At 46.2% G+C, this 22,124-nt stretch overlaps 1 protein-coding gene across 4 annotated transcripts; it reads right to left on the reverse strand.

The window, feature by feature from the left end:
* Positions 1 to 547: 547 nt before the first annotated feature.
* On the reverse strand, positions 548 to 21,954 carry LOC119222691 (extracellular sulfatase Sulf-2). 4 transcript variants are annotated; one of them, XM_037479505.2, is made up of 23 exons: positions 21,592 to 21,953; positions 11,083 to 11,287; positions 10,890 to 11,010; positions 10,636 to 10,754; positions 10,354 to 10,505; positions 9,696 to 9,865; positions 9,425 to 9,575; positions 9,160 to 9,259; positions 8,994 to 9,069; positions 8,638 to 8,766; positions 7,457 to 7,513; positions 7,156 to 7,285; positions 6,254 to 6,473; positions 4,704 to 4,905; positions 4,434 to 4,530; positions 4,239 to 4,333; positions 4,117 to 4,176; positions 3,785 to 3,954; positions 3,550 to 3,692; positions 3,353 to 3,464; positions 3,141 to 3,177; positions 2,162 to 2,218; positions 548 to 1,934 (listed from the first exon to the last, which is right to left on the reverse strand). In XM_037479505.2, the coding sequence occupies exons 2-23, from the start codon at positions 11,240 to 11,242 to the stop codon at positions 1,904 to 1,906; spliced, it is 2,589 nt and encodes an 862-aa protein (XP_037335402.2). In that variant the 5' UTR covers positions 11,243 to 11,287; positions 21,592 to 21,953; the 3' UTR covers positions 548 to 1,903. The 4 variants fall into 4 exon arrangements, with proteins under 4 accessions (XP_037335402.2, XP_037335403.2, XP_037335401.2 ...); XM_037479506.2 differs by having other exon boundaries at positions 3,141 to 3,174; positions 11,083 to 11,290; XM_037479504.2 differs by having other exon boundaries at positions 11,083 to 11,290.
* Positions 21,955 to 22,124: the final 170 nt, after the last annotated feature.

Raw genomic sequence — 22,124 nt, forward strand, 5'->3', positions numbered from 1 at the left:
TGCAGAGTAGTTTAAGAATGTCTTTAAGAATTCCAGATTGCACAAACGGTGAATTAAAGGCAGCAGGAAACAGAAAAGTCTTTAATCTGGATTTAAAGGAGCTGAGGGACTCAGCAGACCTGCAGCCTTCTGGGACTTTGTTCCACATGTGGAGCAGAAGAACTGAAGCTGCTTCTCCATGTTTAGTTCTATGGGACCAGGAAGTAGATCCGTCCCAGACGACCTGAGGGGTCGTGGCGGTTCATCAGTATCAGCAGATCAGAAATGTACTTTGGCCCTAAACCATTCAGTTCAGTTTCAGTCATAGACTTGCGAGACGAGGAGTCGCCCCCTGCTGGTCACTACAGAGAACGGGTTAAGCAGAGTCCAGCAGAAGCAGGGGGTCACAGAAGAACGTGAGGTTGACATGAGCATCTCATCAAAAACCCTTACAAATCAGCAGAGAAACTGATGCCAGCGTCTCATTTTCTGAATAAATCAGTTCAAAACAATTAATCAGTTCAAAACAATTAATCTTACATTTATAAAAGAACACAAAACACTGAGGTACATTTTGGCATCGGACACTTTATTCACAAAGGGGGGGGGGGGGCTGTACAGGTGTCTTACATAAGAATCAACTAGAGGCACACACACTTCCTGTCTCACCTGGATCCTCCAATCAACTGGGTGAGTGTGTGTCTGTGTGCGTAAACATTAACACAAATACAACAACACAACCAGCTGTTAGCCAGGAGCACCGCGGAGGTACGGACATTCAGGGGTTAAAAACACATACCACTTCCTTAGAAATAACACTTTTTACACGGGGGGAGGGGGGACACGTTTAATTAAGAACAGCTTGTGTCAGGGAGGAATTGTTCACTAAAATCACATTTGGGGTATTTTGTACGCTGCAGTACACAACATGAAACACTTATTTCACTGTGAGTATTCAGGTTACGATGAAGGCTGATTATTAATAATCCTGAAAAACATTTACATGTTTACGAACAATTTTATAATTGTAAATCATCAAATCTTTTGTTAAATCTTTTCTGACTTGCTGGTGTTCATCCGTGCATGAATAAGGTATGTATACGAATACATTATATATATATATATATATATATATATATATATATAAATAAATAAAACGATTTTTCATCCATTACATATCTTCTAAGAGAAATGAAACAAGTAAAGTAACAACAAAGTAAAACAAAAAGTAATGGTCTAAATGTTAGTAATCAACTAAAGTTTCATGTTGTTTTGATGGTGTCTCCTCTTCTTCATCATCATAACTAAATACGGATTCAGTCATGTGACAAGTGGGATGACCTTCAACAGGAAAGCTCTCTTAAAGCGATGAACAGCTGTAGGTTTGGAGCGTGATGACACCACGTAGTCCTCTTTTCATTGGCTCACGGGACATCAAAAAGTCCAAAGTTCAAAGTGCATCTTTTTGTTTCGTGCTTTTTACTTCACATCAAAATGTTCTCGTTCATCATATTTCTTCAGGACTGCCGTGTTGCATTGTGGGTACTGTAGTCAGTCGCCGGGTTAGTACACCTGTAGCTCTGTCGTCAGTAAAAAATAAAATTATAGAAGAAATTACATCACAGTTACACCAGCAGTGATGTCACAGCATTCCAAGTTGGTCCGCCTTTGTCTCAGTTTAGTAACTATAGCAACAAGAGGAAAAGGAGAAGGGAGGAGCAATAAGCAAGATGATGAGGAGCTGATGAAGAGCGTGTTGTCTCCCTGAGCAGCAGGGTGAGGATGGCCGAGCGATGTCACAGAAATGGCAGAAGCTGATTGGCTGATGGGGCAAGGGGCGTCACCGCCCCTCTCAAAGACCACGCCCCGTTCTTTCAGGCTGCTATAGGTGGAGTCAGGAACCTGCTCCGACCAATCAGGAGGCTCAGCCCTTCCAGCCGTCCCAGATCGGACCTCTGGATGGACAGACAGAACCCAGAGTGAGGTGAGACACACAGAGACAGACAGACAGACGGAGGGACAGACAGACAGACAGACATACCGAGGGACAGACAGACATACCGAGGGACAGACAGACAGACCGAGGGACAGACAGACATACAGAGGGACAGACAGACATACAGAGAGACAGACAGGACGGACAGACAATCTACTAAGGAGGAAGATAAAGAGGAAAACTCACAGGGTTCGAGATGATGAAGGCTTCTTGATTCTTGGCCATTTCCTCTTCTCAAACATCCTGATACAACACACACACACACAGGGAATCATGCAGCATTCAGAGCAGGAAAACACAGTGTGTATGTGTGTGTGTGTGTGTGTCAGTGTTGTGCCTGAACGCGTTCATTGAACGATAGTTCATGAACTCGTTCATATTCTGGGTGAACGTGAACTGAACGTACTGTATTAATGCCTGATGAACGTTACTGTGAACTCGTTCATTCTGGTGTCTATGAACGGCGCGTTCTTTCAGGTTAACGTTTTTCAAATAGGATGCCAGATTTCCATTGAAAACACACCGTAAACGCGCCTTAATAAGTAGCGGAAAAAACACCCAATCTGGCAACACCAGCCACCAGTGTCGCATCGCGCATGCGTCATCAAAAAAAAGAAATGCATGGAGGCGACAGCTGCGTGTAGCAAAGAGACGGCGTATAATAATTTAAATGAGTTTTATGAAGTTACTGACAAGGTCGGTGAGGATGGGAGGAATCTGACCTTTCTTTGTAAACATTTGCACCTTAATGATTACTGTCCTGTTTTTCTAATTCCTTATTTAAAAAAGACCATTCAAGCAGCATGTGTTTGAGAATGTACTGTAGGGGTGAACACTGCAGCTGCTGCTAGTGTGGAGTGAATGGACAGCAACATTAAAGCAACAAAGGGGAAACGCTGTCCCCTCAATGCTAATGTGAACCCTGGTTGGATAAGGATTCAAAATTGGATATGAAGATGAAATCTGATGCATAGCTTCAGTGTTAAAACTGATAAAATAATTGCTGTCTGTGGTTCTGGGCTGTGAACTTAGTTCAAATATTTTGAAGTTTGAACTATGAACTGAACTAGTTCATTTTAAAATTTGAGAACTGAACTTTGAACTAGTTCATGTAGAAAGTGAACTTTCCCAACACTGGTGTGTGTGTGTGTGTGTGTGTGTGTACCTGTAGTCATCAAAGCTGCCGTGGTCCCGCCCTCCTGCTGGAGAGACAATCTGATTGGTCAATGAGCAAAGGCCTCTTAGTACCTCTGTATTCTGACTTTATAGGAGAATACATTGAATGCACCATTAATAACCAAATGGTGTGCAAAGGATTGTGGGATACCTTCCATGTGTATGTGTGTGGGTGAGTGTGTGTGTGTGAGAGTCACACACCCTGTGTGCGTGGGTTACACTGCTTGTGTCCTCTACAGCCTCGGAGCTCCATCAGCTGGACGTGGAGCTGATGGAGGACGGTCTGATCCAGAGAGCTGACGGCGTTCATCAACTGAGGGGGAGGGGGGGGGCAGGTTTACTCATTGCTTTACTTCTCACTCAGTGCCTGTTTTGTGGTTGTGTGTGTCCGTGTGTACCTGGTATGGGTCCATGTTGAGGTCAAAGAACTCCAGGAATCCGGTGGCGAACTCACAGAACAGGAAGTTGTGCGTCTCGTTGATGGTCCTCAGACACCAGTAAGTGTTGTTGTTGGCGCTGGTGCAGGCGCAGAACGAACCCACTGCAACACACACACAAGCACGCACACACTATCATACTTGTTGATAGTTGTGTGCCTTTCTGTGTCTCTATGCGTGTGCGTGTGTGTCCTACAAGTCCAGTAGGGTGCGGTGTGCCAGTGCTGGTTGTCGTGGGTGAAGCATGTGAGTCCCGGCATGGAACACGTGTCGTTGTTTCGGATCCTCTTGATTATCTTCCTCATTTTCTTCCTCCTCTTCTGCTCCTTCAGAAGCCACGCCTTCTTGTCCCGAGCCCCGCCCTTCCTGCACGCACACACACGTTATACACACATACACACGTACACACACACACTATTGAGGGCGTGTTCTATGAAGGTTAAATGAAAGTGACATTAATGCAGACTTTGTCTGTCTAACCCAGACTGGGACAGACCAGGACAAGCTTGATTGTCTCACATGTCTCACCTGAAGGGGTGTCCTCCGACTCCTCTGTACCTCAGCTTGTTCTTTAGTTTGTACTTGTACCTGTGGGACACACACGTTAACACCAGTATGTGTGTGTGTGTGTGTGTGTGTGTCTCACTCACAGGTATTTATTACAGTCACACTCCAGGGGGCGGGCTTTCTTCAGGTGACCTCTGACCTCCCTCAGGTTCTTTATCTTCGTCTGCAGTGTCTCAATCTGACAAAGTGAAGTTATGACAAACAATGTGTTACAGTACTTGTACAAGTACTGTAACACATTGTGAGTATTTCCGTGTGTACTAGTACTCGGCTCTCACCTCATGGTCGATGTGCAGCTTGTGGTCCTTCCAGGCCTGGAGAGTCTGGTACACGCCGGTGTCACACTTCACTGTGGTGTTGGGCAGGATGGAACATCTGCAGGAACATGAGAAGAAGGTGAGAACGACAGCCACTTCCCTCACAGCTAATCATCATCAATAATAGCTGATAGATGAGGCCGACGTTTCCCATAGAGGTCAAGGAGAAGTGCTTAGGAAAGGAGGTTAGGAAGTCACTCTCTGACACCTCTTATGAGCATTTTGACTCACCTGTGTGTGACCTTGTGGGAGGTGGGAGTGGCCATCCCTTCGGTAGCTCCTCCCATCCCGCTGAACTCATCCTCCGAGCCGTTCCCTGTCGGTCGAGGCCACTTGGCTCCGCCCCCCAAGCTGTGGTTGCCAGGGTAACTGTTGGCCATGGCGACGGAGCGGCTGTAGCGGTTCCTGGAGTAACTCTTCAGAGCTTTGACCTCTGACCCCACAGCAGCAGAAAGAAAACATCAGAACGACCTCATGGACAGAAGCGTCCGTCACTTCCTTGGAGAGGAGACGGGAGACACAATGAGGACATCACGGGGAGGGGCAGTTCACCCCAAGGCCACTAGAGGTCAGCAGCACGTCATCAGCTGGGCGGGATGTTTGTTTGTTTGTTTGTTTTGTTGTTTAGTACATTTAAAGTTATTCTATTTTCTTTGTATGTATTGTGGATTTTATTCTTGTTTTTTTCTAAACATATACATACAAATATTTAAATCTCAGCAAAAACTTGGAGTGTGAGCTTCACTTTGACATGTTTTCAATAAGCCCTGCAGGTGAAAGCGAGATTTTATTCAGTTTTTCTTTTATAACTCTTATAAACTAAATTGAGTCTGAAAGGAGTCATTACAAAAAAAATACTAACACCAGTTTTTTTTTCCTTTTCTGTTCAACCTTCAACCACATAATGCCCAATATTACATTTATTATTTCATCATATATCTATATATATATATAGATATATATCTATATATATACACACTTTATACACATTCACACACACACATATCATTCATTGCATATGCGTGCAACACTTCCTGCAACTATTTACCGATAGGCTGCCGGTAGAATGAAACCGGTAGACCTAGAGCTAATCAACTTTCTGTAGACTAACCATTTAGAAATGAATCAGTAATAAACCATAGTGTCAGTCTCAAGTTTATCGCGTATAGCGCTTTATTTGCAGTGTCCTCCTCGTCGTTCTCCTCATCCTGGGCTACTTGCGTGCGGTTCTCCCCCCCTCGCTGCCGGAGCTGCGCCAGCGCATCCCTACCAGCGGCACATGGCTGTCCCGCTTTTGGATGAGATCATCTTTACTCCCGTCATCTTTCAGTGTCAGTCCACAAACTTTGACGGACTTTCGGATCATGTCCTTGTCCAGCTTCTCCCAGGCAGCGACTACCCAGTTCACAAGCAGGTGGCGGGCAGCGGCTCTCATGTTACCTCCAGCAGTATTTTCTTTACTTTTACTTTTTTTTTTTTACCCCCGGCCTGTATTTGGGGCCCGGCCTTTATTTGTCCGTATCGACCGCGCCCCCGGCTACTATCTGAAGCCCGGCCACTAATTGAATCCCGGTCTTTATTTGAGGATTTACGGTATACTATATGCATAGATATATATTCATACTTTTAATACTTAATAAATAAGTAAATCCATTTTAGTCTCCATTAGTTACTGTTTGTACACTAATCTTTAATGGATTTAATAGAGGTCCCTCCTGTCCGTTAGGAATGAGACAGGAAGTGGAACAATGGAATATGGACCCCGGTACTCGAGCACTCACTCTTCTTGTAGAAGAACGGCTTCTTGTTGAAGGGTCTCAGGTTCGGAGGTCGGAGGTTGCGTGGGTCACAGTCGCAGCCGACATTGGCGTCCCGTCGGTACAGCTGAGACTTCACGCTCATTGGACGTTGTCGACTGGCCACGCCTTTAGTCCCGCCCCCTTCATGCTTACACTTGAAAAGCCGAAACTTCCCCATGGCGTCCTCCACGCACCGCCACTTCTACGCTCAGAGAGAAGAGGGACACTGGTAATAGTGGTTGTCATGACGACTGGTTGTCAGCTTCTTGATTCTCTTTAGCCTGCTGGTAAAGACAACCGATATATAGGAGTGAGAGCTCAAAGGTCATGACCACCGAGTGAGTCAACCTCAAGACCCGACGGCGGCGTGCGCAACAAAGCATCTTCATCCTCATCCTCATCATCATCATACCACACACACACTGTTTATCAGGACCATCCATTAGCTGGTGGGCATTTAATCGTTTAAAAAAGGATTTGTCCAAGAGTATAATTAACATCTCAGTTCTCTTTGATCCTGATTCCTAACAGGACAAGAGGACTATGGCCAGGAGGACTCTTATGGGACTAGAGGACTGGGACCAGGAGTGGACCAGTAGAAGTAGAGGACTGGGACCAGAAGGACTCTAATGGCACTAGAGGACTGGGACCAAGAGTGGACGAGTAGAAGTAGAGGACTGGGACCAGAAGGACTCTAATGGCACAAGAGGACTGGGACCAAGAGTGGACGAGTAGAAGTAGAGGACTGGGACCAGAAGGACTCTAATGGCACTAGAGGACTGGGACCAAGAGTGGACGAGTAGAAGTAGAGGACTGGGACCAGAAGGACTCTAATGGCACTAGAGGACTGGGACCAGGAGTGGACGAGTAGGAACCACAACTACCTGTCCGCTCTGCTGACAGGATGTCTGGTACTCTGCTCTCTGGCAGAGGTCTTTTACTCGTTGGTATTTGGGCAGGAAGTTCTCCTCCTGGGACACCTCCTTCCTCTCCACCAGCTGGTGCAGCAACTTCCTGTTGACGCACACAGAGGACTCATGTTGTCTCAAGTCTTTGCTCACGAGCTTCTGAGAGGAGGTTGTGATCCATACGCTATGTAAGACCCTCTCATCCAGGTTCATGTGTTCATGGTGTAGTAGAAGATGGATGTGGGGGTTTAAACAGGTGGTGTTGTGGTGGATTTACCCTCTCTCCACCAGGAAGGAGTCCCTCCACACCTTTTGTTTCTTTGTCACCTGGAACCTGAAGGAGAGCGAAAGCAGCACAGGTTCTTTACTCGCTCGTTGTTTTCCTTTTTAGCAACAATCACGTTCATCACGCAATGATGGACCCTGAATGCTGCTTTCAGAGGATGGATCTACGTGTTTGTACCGAATGTATACAGGAAGCATACCGTATGTATACAGGAAGCATACCGTATGTATACAGGAAGCATACCGTATGTATACAGGAAGCATACCGTATAAATACAGGAAGCATACCGTATGTATACAGGAAGCATACCGTATGTATACAGGAAGCATACCGTATAAATACAGGAAGCATACCGTATATATACAGGAAGCATACCATATGTATACAGGAAGCATACCGTATGTATACAGGAAGCATACCGTATAAATACAGGAAGCATACCGTATGTATACAGGAAGCATACCGTATAAATACAGGAAGCATACCGTATAAATACAGGAAGCATACCGTATGTATACAGGAAGCATACCGTATGTATACAGGAAACATACCGTATGTATACAGGAAGCATACCGTATGTATACAGGAAACATACCGTATGTATACAGGAATCATACCGTATGTATACAGGAAGCATACCGTATAAATTCAGGAAGCATACCGTATGTATACAGGAAGCATACCGTATAAATACAGGAAGCATACCGTATGTATACAGGAAGCATACCGTATGTATACAGGAAGCATACCGTATAAATACAGGAAGCATACCGTATGTATACAGGAAGTGGCCATTTTGAACATTATGATGACATGATAGCATGTGAACATTGCAGCAGGACGCTGTGGTCCCAGTTCAGTGGTGGGACTGGGAGCGATAAATGTGGGAGGGGGAGGTGGGGATGAGAACAAAGTAAGCTCCTCAAATCTTCTCTGATTTAAACAACAGAGTCACAATGGATTGTGGTCTTTAGGGTTCAGAGGGTCTGGTGGGGCCGGTGATGAACCATCCGCCAAACTGAGTCAGGAGAAGACAGCCTAAACACCTAAAAGTGATCATGTGACTCTCAGGCGAATCAGGCTGCAGCACGAGAATGTGGATGAAAACATTGATCATCCCCAAGGTGTGTGTTTGTGTCTGTGTGTGTGTGTCTGTTTTTGTGTGAGCGTACCTGTTGGCAGGTTTGTCCGTCTCCAGCAGGGACAGGATGGACTTCCCATCCATGTCTGCAGGCGTGTCGAGGCCGGCGATGTCCAGGATGGTCGGAGCCAGATCGATGTTTAGCACCATGTGAGGGTTACTGACACACAGACACATACCATCATCATTATCATTTACACACAAAAAAGTTATAAAACAATAATATTTATATGATAAATGCAGATAATAACAATGATAGTCAGCTTGATAATAATGATTATGAAATAATAATATGACGACTGTAATGATAACAATAAAATAATAGTGAAACTGACTCCAATAATCTACTTTACGTGTGTGTGTGTGTGTGTGTGTGTGTGTGTTTACATGGTGCCTCGCTCCACGTTGGGTCCTCTAATGAAGAATGGGACTCTGATGTCAAACTCGTACGGCATGGATTTACCTGCAGACACACACACACACATATAAACACACACAGGGTGAGTATGTCTCACTTCCTGTTCAAACTTGTTCATCCTATGTGTCTTTCTACCTTTGACGAGGCCGAACTGTCCGATGTGGTACCCGTGATCGGAGGTGTAGATGATGTAAGTGTTCTCCACCTCCCCCGTCTCCACCAGCATGTTGTAGAGCTGGAGGGGGGACGGTTAGAGAAGACAACTTTTATAGATCATTTTGAGGTTTAAACAAAAAGATTTTATGAAAAATACAAGCTCAACATCCACTGATGGATTGTAGTGTGCGTCTCTCGCAGTGTGCACGTGTGCATGTGTGCGTGCGTGTGTGTGCGTCCTCACCTGCTCCACGCTGTCGTCCACAGACAGCAGTGTCTGCAGCCTCTTCCTCTGCAGCATGTTGGTGAACTCCATGTGGACCGGCCTCATGGGGCCCGTGTAGCGCATGATCCAGTGCTTGTCCTGGTTGGGGGCGTAGTTGTAACTGGGAGTACTGATGGAGGATGAGAGGGACAGTGGACAGTGTTTAGAGGAGGGTGGGGGGGGGGGAACCTCGGTGTGTTCTGTTGGTGATGGGCTGTGTGTGTGTGTGTGTGCGCGCGGGGGGGCCCACATGTGCTGCGAGGCGTTGGGGAAGGCAGTGCTGTACTGCGGGGCCGAGTCCTCGGGTCCATGCGGTGCCGCGTGGCTCAGAACCATCATCACGGGCCGGTGAGGGTAGAGCCGCTTAGAGGACCGGAAGTACCGGATGGATTCTGAGGTGATGAGGTCAGTGAAGTAGTCCTGGAGACACAAGGGGACACACAGGGACACGCTGCTGTCACTGGCTCAACAATTAGCATTAGCCTGCCCTCCTAGTTGCAATGGTGACAGTTCCAGCCTGCCTCCAGGACAACAAACAGAAATAATGACAGTGTTTTTTTATTGTTATTGTTGTGTGTGCGTACCTGGGGGTACTGCGCTCCATGTGTGTGTGTGTGTGTGCCTGGGGGTACTGCGCTCCATGTGTGTGTGTGTGTGTGTGTACCTGGGGGTACTGCGCTCCATGTGTGTGTGTGTGTACTGCGCTTCATGTGTGTGTGTGTGTGTGTGTGTACCTGGGGGTACTGCGCTCCATGTGTGTGTGTGTGTACTGCGCTCCATGTGTGTGTGTGTGTACTGCGCTCCATGTGTGTGTGTGTGTGTGTGTGTACTGCGTTTCGTGTGTGTGTGTGTGTGTGTGTACCTGGGGGTACTGCGCTCCATATGTGTGTGTGTGTGTGTGTGTGTACCTGGGGGTACTGCGCTCCGTGCTTCTCCCTCACCCCGTTGCGGCTCAATGTGTAGTTGTAGAAGCGGCTGTTCTTCACCAAGCCGAGCCACTCCCTCCAGCCGGGGGGGACGTAGGAGCCATTGTACTCGTTCAAGTACTTCCCGAAGAACGCTAGGGGGGGGGGCGCGCGCACACACACACACACACACACACACACACACACACACACAGCTTCAAAGTCACAGAGTAATTCTACCTTCACCTGGTGTGTGTGTGTGTGTGTGTGTGTGCGTGCGCGTACCTGTCCTGTATCCTGTGTTGTTGAGGTAGACCCCAAAGCTGCGTGGCTCATGCTGCCGTTGCCATGACGGCGAGGAGCAGTTCTCGTTGTTGGTGTAGGTGTTGTGGTTGTGTACGTACCTGAGGAAGTTGTTACATCAGATTATTTATGACTTTATTTCTTCTTCTTCATGATTCCACTAAAACGCTTCAATGAAACGGTGTGGATCATTAATGAATCATTAATCAGAGCGAAGTCTCTCTCTCTCTCCTTACTTCCCAGTGAGCATGCTGGAGCGTGACGGACAGCACATGGGCGTGGTCACAAAGGCGTTGGAGAAAGAGGTCCCACCCTCCTCCATGATGCGCCGGGTTTTGTTCATGGCCTGCATGGAGCCTGAAGACAGATACTGTGTTACAGTGCTATTAATGATGAGTAATGATCATGATGATACAGCGCGTCAGTCACCCAGCTCCTGGTCCTGGTCGTCGGTCAGGATGAGGACGATGTTCGGCCGGATGTTGCGGCGGTCCCTCTGGAGGCGGGGCTTCAGACGCTGGCCAGATGGGAAGTGGGCGTGGCCAAGCGTCGCAGAGACAAACATCAAGAGGAGCAGTCGGCCCGCCATTACGTTTTCGACCCCGTCAGCCAATCAGGCGCAGAGATGACGCAACTTCTTGAGAAAAAACCAAAACAAAAGGAGCGGATGAAGCTCGCGGGAATTTAACCCGTGAGTCTGGAGACTCGTGGACCTCAGTCAGTAGAAGGGTTCTGGTGTCACACAGAGCTCCTCTAAAGAAACCGATTGCAGGAATCAAGGCGCATTAAAGGAACACAGCCCGTAAACACATGTTGTGTCAGCGCGCTACGTGATGTTGTGCGTTTATCTGCACATCATTTGTGGACACGTCCAACAGGAAATGAGAAAAGAGAAAAAAAAGAACTGAAGGATTTTTCATCCAGATAACAGAAGGTGGAAAAGGAAGAGGAGGCCGAGATGTGTGCGTCTCTGTGGTTTTCACACAAAGATACACACACACAAACACACACGCTCAAACTCACTCATCCATTATGTGGAGCCTTTTATTTTTCTGATAATAAAATGCTGCAATCCCATAAATCACACTGAGGAATCAGGAACGTGTGTATTTCTGTGTGTGTCTGTGTAAGTGTGTCAGATTGTGTGTGTGTGTGGGGGGGGGGGGGGGGGGGGCTCCAGATGGACACAACGCAGAGGTGTCTTTACTTCAGACGGTAGAGAGGAACTAAGTCTCTTGCAATGAATTATGGGTAATCACAGCTCTGATTGATTTTAAATCATCTGTTAATGCAGCTGAAGTATTTCTCTATTAAAAACTTAAGTTGTGTGTTGTACTAAATACTAGGGCCGGGACTCGATTAAAAATATTAATCTAATTAATTAGAGGCTTTGTATTTTTGTTCAACCAATTCCAGCAGACAAGTGTAGCAATAGCATATTTAGAAATATAGTACTTTCAGAAATTCAGGTAGCCTATAGGTAAGTAGACCTTGTGTAAACTAAGTTTTTTTAAGTAGACCAATACTTTCAAGTACATTCAGAACATTGGTTATTTTTTCAGACGTGGACTTAAGTTACCCTGGTCCTTAAACCAGTCATCTGGTGCAGTGTGGGTTAGGTGTGGGTCCTCGTACGTCCACGCTAGCTGCTAATTGTTTTGCGTTGAGGTGATACTTGAGGCTCGATGTGAATTCCTTGTTGCACAGCTTGCACACAACCACGCTCTTATCGACGCTTCCATCCGTGTGTTTATTATAATAAAATTTCCCATTCACGGGGCCAACCGACACGGTCTTGTCAGCTTCTTCGTTCATGTTCACTGTGGTTTGTTGTTGTCTGACGTCATGAACGCTAGTTGGTGCTCCAGTATAATTGGTCCTCCGAAACTCATCCAGTGAGAAACGTTCCACGGTGCAAAAAATAAGTGTAAAAAATATTTTTTTGTGTAATTAATTAATCTTAATTCACATTGTAATTAATTAATCGTAATTAACGCGCTAAAGTCCCGGCCCTACTAAATACACATAATACTGCAAAAACACAATGTATTCACACACACACACAAAAAGATTTATTTTGGACTTTTGCTGAAATAGTTTGGTAATTTGAGATGAATAAATGAAATGAGATGATACAGTTAATGTGGATGACATCATTAAGTCATTGTTTAAAACAACGAGGCCTCGTACTCTTCACGTACGTTTAGAGAGAACAGGAACCAACATCTGGACCAAACAGGCCAGATGTTGGCCGCCGTGAGCCGGCAGTAATCCCCCCCGTTTGGGTTACGTCATGCGCTCTCGTTATGGAAGCGACCTCCAAGCCGATAATACGTTCCACCCACAGCGACTGTCCTCCGCCCGGAGACGTCTCTTCACTGGTGACAGAAGAAGCTTCTGGCGTATTGAAGCCTGATGCTTTCTGCTCTGACATTCAGAGAAACGTTGTCTGCTGACCTGGAGTCTGCAGAACCCACCTCTGTGAACTCAGTCAGCAGCTGAGAAGTCTTCTTCTTCTTCGCTCAGATGTGATCACAGATGATGAGCAATGATCAGCCTCCATCACTGTCGTCCTATCATCACATTGTATTATGCGTCACAGCTCGTCAATATTCATGAGCGGGGGCGGGGCCTGGTGGGGGCGCAGCTGCATGTGTTAAATGTCAAAAATAGAGATGTTTATTTTACATGCAGAGTCTCGGTGACGAGATGTCAAAGGTCAGCGCAATCCAAATGGCGGTTGCCGCGGTAACAGGGTTCAGCCCGGAGCCAGGACACACAGTTCATCACGTGTGTTTCATGCAATATGTCTTTCTCCCCCGGGATCAATACGTGAGCCGATAGATCATCAATAAACACGTGCGTGCCGATGGGAGAGGTTACTGTACCCCCGTCTCTCTGCTTCCTCTGTGTCTGTCCCTCCATCATCTCCTCTCTCCTGCTTCCTCTGTGTCTGTCCTTCCATCATCTCCTCTCTCCTGCTTCCTCTGTGTCTGTCCCTCCATCATCTCCTCTCTCCTGCTTCCTCTGTGTCTGTCCCTCCATCATCTCCTCTCTCCTGCTTCCTCTGTGTCTGTCCCTCCATCATCTCCTCTCTCCTGCTTCCTCTGTGTCTGTCCCTCCATCATCTCCTCTCTCCTGCTTCCTCTGTGTCTGTCCCTCCATCATCTCCTCTCTCCTGCTTCCTGGTTTACGTGGTAGACGTTGATGAAGCATGAGCAACTTCATCACACACAAACACTATCAACGTAAAAGTGGTTTTAAACACCAAACAAAGCCAAATGTAACCATGGATACGGATAAGAAAAACATGTGACACACTGTGTGTGTGTGTGTTTTCATGATGGATGAGGTTTCTAAGCGGTTGCAGCGGCCCGACTGCAGGACTGAAAATTCATCAAACCTGCATGCACACTAAATACAAGTGTGTGTGTGTGTGTGTGTGTCAGATTGTGTGTGTGTGTGTCACCTTGTGCAAACACTCAGTGGACTGTTTGACGCAGTGTGTCTCAAATGAGACCTGAAACAAACACACACATCAGATAAATCCCTCACAACAGTGCTTCCAATATGCACACACATACACATTTTATATATATATATATATATATATGTACTGTATATATATATGTATCTGTATTTGATGAGCTGCAAGAATGCCCCTAAATGCTCTTAAAGCATAAATGACTTCACACACTCTTCAGAACGTACAAACATAACAACCACGTTCACACGACCCTCATAATCACATTTTTGTCCTAAAATCAAAATGGCGTTGGTACCCAGTCAGTGAAATAACCTGCAACAAAATTATGCGAATAAAAGGTGCAACCCATTGGAATAAAACCTTCATCAGATTAACAGAAAACTGGATGAACCCAAAGAAAAAATCTTTTGATTTATCATTTCTTTTGAAAGTCTCTCAGAATGTGTTTTCTCTTCAGTGATAATAGAAAAACTCCTTTCTATTTCAATATGAGCTCATGCCAGGCTCAAGAAGACTAGAACTAAAAGAAGCAATATAAGAAGAAGAAGAAAGAGAAGGAGATGAAGAATGAATAACGAGTAGAACTAAACGTAGAATAAGATTATGTCCTGAAGATCATGAAGTTCTATATATATATCGATGCAAATATAAAACATTTAACGGCGATTTGCTTGGCGCCATGGAGACGGACCTCCAGCATTGTCCTCTTTTAATCTTTTTGAATTAAAGTGAAGGCTTGTAGGTTTACAACTTCAAGAGGGGTGTAGTAGAGTCGGGCGGCGGGTGGGGGGGTTGTCAGCTTTATAGAGATTATGTAAGTCATTCTTGATTGTGATGCACAACATTGATTTATCTCATTTACTAAATTTACAGCAGTGCCAAATTTATTTTTAATTTCATGCCCCAAAATGTCTGTACACGTGCCTGTTGTTATCAAATCATGATGTATCTACATGCTGGTAACGACAGGCACATTGTGTCTGGGATGCCCAGACAATGTGTCCATCAAGTCTGTCCTTTCTGTAGGACTGGCAGGGACCATCTATAAAGGGCCTGGCTCCCTCTCAGCTACCTGTTTATACCGTGTACCTGTCCAACAGAACATTCCACCCGTATAATGGAAAGGGAAATACTGAAGGAACCAGCTGTGAGGTTGACATAAAAAAATCAGTTTCACAGAAAAAACGATGAGCTGCTTGTCCTCCTCCCGAGACTGTGTGTGATTTGTAATTACTCCAGTGAGCCAGTGATGCAAGATTGAGGGGAAAGTCACACACGCACACACACAGAAAGCGAAGATACATGCACTCTGAAACAATATCTGACAAACCAGTTGATAATAAGAAGCTGTGCAAACACCCACTGGAAAAACCCAAACCACGCACACGTGTGCACGTTTGAGAGTGTGTGTGTGTGTGTATGTGTGTGTGTGTGTGTGTGTGTGTGCAGACTGCAAAATAGCTTTCTCAATCTTCTTCCCGATGTGAATTTATTGTAGAAGCAGCTGCTGTCTTTGTTACAATACAATGTCACAATCTTGTGATAACCTTCCTATAATTGCAATACGCTTTTAATTAGTTATTATTACTTTTACCTTCTTACCTCACATTGTACTGTTAAAGCTTTTAGGGTCAAACAGCAGAATTCTGTGGGGAGTTGACTGAAGCATAATTTGCATAATTGTGCATATTTAGCTTTATGCAAATGAGAGCTGTCCACCTGGAGACAGTAGCTTGTTAAACAGTCAAACTAGATTAAGTGACTGCGTTACTTCTCTCTCCCCTCCAATGTTCTCAGAAGCAACTGCAGAGTGACCGATGAATAAAGAAGCTCTGTGCTGCCTAAACGTTTCTGAAAAGTGAGTCGAGTCCTAAAGAGTGAGACCAGCTAAAGAGTGAGTGAGTCCTAAAGAGTGAGACCAGTCCTAAAGAGTGAGACCAGTCCTAAAGAGTGAGTGAGTCCTAAAGAGTGAGACCAGTCCTAAAGAATGAGACCAGTCCTAAAGAGTGAGTGAATCCTAAAGAGTGAGACCAGTCCTAAAGAATGAGACCAGTCCTAAAGAGTGAGTGAGTCCTAAAGAGTGAGAGAATCCTGAAGAGTGAGACCAGTCCTAAAGAGTGAGCCCTAAAGAGTGAGTGAATCCTAAAGAGTGACCAGAGTCCTGAAGAGTGAGACCAGTCCTGAAGAGTGAGACCAGTCCTAAAGAGTTAGACGTGTCCTGAAGAGTTGGACAAGCTCTAAAAGAGTAAGTGCTGAAGAGTGAGATGAGTCCTGAGTGAGACAAGCCCTAGGGAGTGAGACCTGAAGTCCTAAAGAGGACGAGTCCTGAGGAGTGAGACGAGTCCTGAAGGGAGCCTGCTTTGCTGCTTTTCCTTCTCGCCGCCTCCATTGAGACATTTGTCTCTTATTTATTGATCTTCTCTCCTTACTAATAGCTGGAGGCTAAGAGCATCCATCAGCTACACTCGCCTCCCGCTTTTACCTGGCCTCCACCTACACCTGGAGACCTGCTGACCTGGAGACACAGGAGAGTGTGTTACTCTGTGTGTGTGTGTGTGTGTGTGTGTGTGTGTTCCTGCATGTGTGCGCTCCTCTCCACCACTGAAGCAGCTGCTTCCCTCAGAACAAGAGGAACCGAAACAGCTGCTGAATTCACTCTGTTGATTTTAAGGGGGTCAACATTCAAGCTTAGGGCCTCAAGCAGGACCTGGACCTGGAGGACATGAGAGAGGCGTCCATTAAGAGTGACACAAGCCCTAAAGAGTGAAACCTGTTCTAAAGAGTGAAAAGTGCAGTGACAGAGACGTGTACAGCGCTTCTGCGTCCTCCTCAGTCCAAATACCAAGTACTATCCGTTCTTTGGAGACGTTTAAATCGACAAACTCAAGACTTCACAGCAACTACGTCCACTTCCTGTGAACATTACATGTTAGCAGCTAATGTAGCCTCGTAACATCTATTGTGAGCTGTAAAAAAATAACGGAACACAGCAAGCTTCACCGAGCAACAGGTCGATTAAAATAATAGAGGACAAAAATACATCATCCCGTCCCTACTCCCCTCCGGGTGGTTCATCCATCCTGCCCACTGAGAGACAGAAATAGACTGATAGAGAGCAGGAGAGCTCTGCTGGGAGATGACCACTGGACACAAACAGACACACACAAACGATTCACAGTAGGTCTGACTGACTCGGTCTATATTTATAGACTAGATCTTGGTCGCAAATAACAGTTTTGATGCCTTCCAGTCAAGCTTTCGACAGCACCACAGTACGGAAACTTCTGTTGTTAATGTTTTCAACGAGATCCACTTTAACACAGACAACGGCAGGATTTTAGTCTTAGCATTACTGAATCTCAGCGCAGCATTCGACACGGTCGACCATAACATCTACCCCTCTCCTCCGAGGTGGGTGTGTATTGGGGGGGGGGGGGGGGGGGACCAGTTGATATGAAGAAAACAACGATCCTCTCATCTGTCAGAAGGAGCGAACAAGCATCCCACACATTATTGGTCGTTACATTATTGGAGTCAGCCTGGGTTGCTCTGGCATTAAATGAAATGCGTCCGTTAGTAAGCAAGGATCACTACTTAGCGTTAGTTCATCTCCCGTGGTAGAACATGCATTTGTGACGGCATTCTTTCATTGATGGACGACTTGTCGATCGCTATTGGGCACCCCCTGCGATAGACTAATCAACTGGGTGGGACTCCACAGGTTTAAAAGACCGAGAATACTTGTCTGTAGCTGTAGCTAATTACGCATCACAGCTAAAGAAAATGACGTGATGTTCCCCAAGGTTCAATACTGGGGCCCCTTCTGTCCAACATCTACATGCTTCTATTAGCTCAGATTATGGAAAACAAGTGTGTATGGAGATGACACACAAATCTATATAACTACAGTAGATCACCAGGGCCGGTATTTCAAAACTTGTAATCTAGATCAGAACGGATAACCAAATCCCTGTGTCCTCAGCCACAGATCAACCTGATCTACCCCGGTATTTCAAAACTTTGCCGGATTGGATCAGAGTGATCCTGATATTGGTACATTAGGATCTCCAAATCCGTCCTGCCCCCTGGATCGGACACAGGAAACAGGAAATGGAGCGGATATTCTACAGAAAAAAGGAGAAGCTGACTATTGTCTGTAAATGTATAATCTTGGTCCCTGTTAATGAGTCCTAAGACTAGATGAAAGGCAATCATTATATTGAGTTAACTAATTACGTAAATCAGCAAATCTTTGTTTTAATAATGGCGGAATTATACTTAATGAGGGAATTGTGAAACCGTAAATGTGAGACTCCTGAAAGGATGTAGTTAGCAGACCAATCGCAGCCTTGTGGGCTTCCGTAGCTTTTGACGCAAGTCTAGAAACATTGGTCGACATACGCAAGAGGGGGTGAAAAGGTAGGCAAGGGACGCACAAGGGGCTCCTGCGTCAGCGTGTCCTTGCGTTTCTCTGAAAACGCAGAAGCAGGTTTTAGCCCTGCGATTGGCTGGCGACTAATCCAGCGTGTACACAGTCTCTTGCCCCAAGTTGTCTGGGATTGACTCTAGCCCCCAAAACCCTGTATGAAGGATAAGCGGTTTGAAGATGGATGGATGGAGACTCGACTACCGTAATGGTGTTTTGACATGTCTGTGTAAAATGTCAATCAGATGATCAATACAGATGATCCAGAACTGCAGCTCGAGTCCTCCTAGGACCATGAAAGTGGATCACATGATGCCAGTTCTCAGGTCTTTAGACTGGCTTTCTGTCCAAGAAAGGGTTGTCTTCAAAACCCTGCTGTTGGTTTATAAAGCTCTGAATGGTTTAGCGCCTAAGGAAATTTCTGTTGATTCATATTGATCGAACCTATTCATAAATAACCAATCCATCAATCATGATGCTGTTTGAGAAATAGAAATTTAAAAAAACTGTTGGCGTTATATCCTCCACTGGTCAGCGATTCCTCTCACGTCTGCCTCAATCCCTCGAGTGAGGAGGAGGAGGAAGAAGGCGAGGAAGAGGAGGAGGTGACTGAAGGTACATTCTCTCACTCGGCAAAGCATGACCGGCATACTGATGGAAGGATTACACACACACACACACACACACACAGTGAGAGAAGTAATGACTTTCTGCCTTCTTTCTCAATTCGCTCCGAACTGCGAATTCCCACTGGGTCTGCTGTGTGTGTGTGTGTGTGTGTGTGTGAAAGAAACAGAGAGCAGAAAACACAAAGGAGGTGATACAACATCTCCAATTAGCTGGGCTGGTGGTCTGCGGTGTGTGTTTCGGGTAATGAGACCATAAAGCAGGCGTCTCCTGGGGGGTCGAGGTTGTGAACTTGAACTCTAATCCTCCAAATTTTGTGACTTAAAATCTTGCATTCTGGATTAAAACATTTTGTCTTGAGGAGCAAAGTAAAGAAATATGGTTTCTGACTTTTTAATAATCTGAATTATGATGTCATTAATTTAAACCACAGGCCAAACCTCATGATGTCATGATGATGACACAGTCAACAGCTGTCCTGAACCGAGTGACCCGCGTCCCGACACACACACACACACACACGAGATGTCTTGAGAGGAAGGGGGGGGTCAGTGATGTGATAAGGTGTCGCAATTGAAGTTCTGAGATAAAGAGTTTGTGTGTTTTCCACCAGTAACAATCCTCCAATTCTCATTTCATGCTTCAGTGAAAAGCTTCAAAACCTTGTTTCCTCTCCTCAGCCTCCTCTCCGCATCCCGTCCACCTGCCCTCTTTTTCTCTTCTCCTAACCCTGATGGGATATTGAGACAATATCTTCATTTCCTCCTCTTTCGTTCCCTCTGACCCAAAATGCAATGAAAACCGACCAGTGAGAAAAGAGGCCAATTACGAGGAGGGATTACAGCTCCTTGTTCTGTCCTCTCTATTTTCCCTCAGCTCCTTGTTCCCTCTTTTCTATTCTCCCCCTGCTCCTTGTTCCCTCAGCTCCTTGTTCCCTCCTTTCTATGCTCCCTCAGCTCCTTGTTCCCTCCTTTCTATTCTCCCTCAGCTTAGTGTTCTCTCCTTTCTATGCTCCCTCAGCTCCTTGTTCTCTCCTTTCTATGCTCCCTCAGCTCCTTGTTCCCTCCTCTCCATGTTCCCTCAGCTACTTGTTCCCTCCTCTCTATGTTCCCTCAGCTCCTTCTCCGTCCACTCTATGTCGCCTCAGCTTCTTGTTCCCTCCTTTCTATACTCCCTCAGCTCCTTGATCCCTCCTTTCAATGTTCCCTCAGTCCTCACAGACACTCACAGACACAGACACACACACACACACACACACACACACACAACCGATCTGTCAGAAAGGGAAGAAAAGGGGAGAGTTTGTGTGTGTGTGAGTTCAAAGGTCACCAAGTCGTGTTGCCATGGTACCATCATTGGTGTCTGTGATGTCAATGATGTCATTGTGTTTGCATTGAAACATTAATTAGTGGATTATGTAATAAAACAGACAACCTAAAAACTACATAACAATAATAATAATTCATGAAATCCACCAGTGTTTATTTGATTTATTTTATATTTAAACATTCACTTTTTATTTTATCCTTCACCTTTAGTCTAAACTGAACCGCTGCTTCTGACCTTTTATCTGAAAGGATCCATCCTCTGGGGAACATGAGTTCCATTCTCATTGGGAGGTGAAACTGTTGGTCGAGGAGTAAACAGCAGCCTCTTGTTGGACAATGTGTCCAGTCCAGATGACTACAGTCAGAGGATGAATCCTCTGGAGGCCACGAATGTGTCTCCACATGTTGCTGCAACTTATGTGTCCTGTTTGGTGTTAGAAGTTCAGAGTGAGGGGGTTTATCTTCTGGGGAACATGAGCAGGTATATCTTAGTACTTGAGGAGATACTTCTGTGGTCCTTGAAGCACTTTTGTTTGACGGTTCGTCACAATCTATTTGAAAATGTAAATGTCAACTTTTTTTTTTATTATAACCTTTTGTTACTTACTTTGGAAGCAAAGTAATATTATAATAAAACCAGTGCAGCCTTCCTTCCTTCCTTCCCTCTCCCTTCACAGACCCTCCCTCTCCCTCCTGACCGACCTCAGAGTTCCGCAGCTGTAACACACACCCACGTGCTCCTCAAGCAGGAAGCAATAACACACACACACACACACACACACACACACACACACACACACACACACACACACACACACACACACACACACACACACACACACACTGGCCTCGGAGAAGCGCATATGCAAAGTGGAGCAACACACGCACGCGCGCGCGCATGCACACACTCCGAAACAATTGACCAACAGGAGGTGACACACAGGGAGGTAGAGGGGAACTAAAGAGTCTCGCGTGCACACACACGCGCGCGCACACTTCGTCGGTCCGTGAGTGATGACCTCAAAGGAGCGAGAAGAACCTGATAAAGTAGAACAGAAGCTGTCCTGTACCTCCTTCTGCTGCGCCTCCTCCTCGGGACCTCCTCGCGGTCAGCAGGTGTCCTCCCCCCACCACGGCTCAGGAGTAGGAGGAGGAGGAAGAAGATCTCACGCTCCTCTCCTCCGCACAACTGTTGCTCCTCTCGGCTGTGGAACTTAGTGCTCACGCTGACATGTCTTCCTGGGTGTCTGCACAGGAGGAGGAGGAGAGGGGGGAGGTCTCACTCTGTCTCTTTTCTCCGGCCCTGACTCTCCGGAGCTCCTCCCTCTGCTTCGTGTCCAACAGCGAGTTCCTCGATGCAGCCGCCGCTGGTGAAGCCATCTGCTGCAACACGCCTGCCTGCCTGCCTCCCCACTTTCACTCTCCTGCCTCCCCCCTCTGAGCGAGAGAGAGAGGGAGAGAGGGGGGGGGGAGGAGCTCCGGGACCGCTGTGAACCAATGAGGAGGCTCCGAAACCGCTCTCTCTCTCTCTCTCTCTCTCTCTCTCTCTCTCTCTCTCCCGGACCAGAAGGGGGAGGAAGCAGCAGTGGAGAGGACAGATGCA

This window comes from Pungitius pungitius, chromosome 1, assembly GCF_949316345.1.
Source record: "Pungitius pungitius chromosome 1, fPunPun2.1, whole genome shotgun sequence".
NCBI classification, from domain to species: domain Eukaryota; kingdom Metazoa; phylum Chordata; class Actinopteri; order Perciformes; family Gasterosteidae; genus Pungitius; species Pungitius pungitius.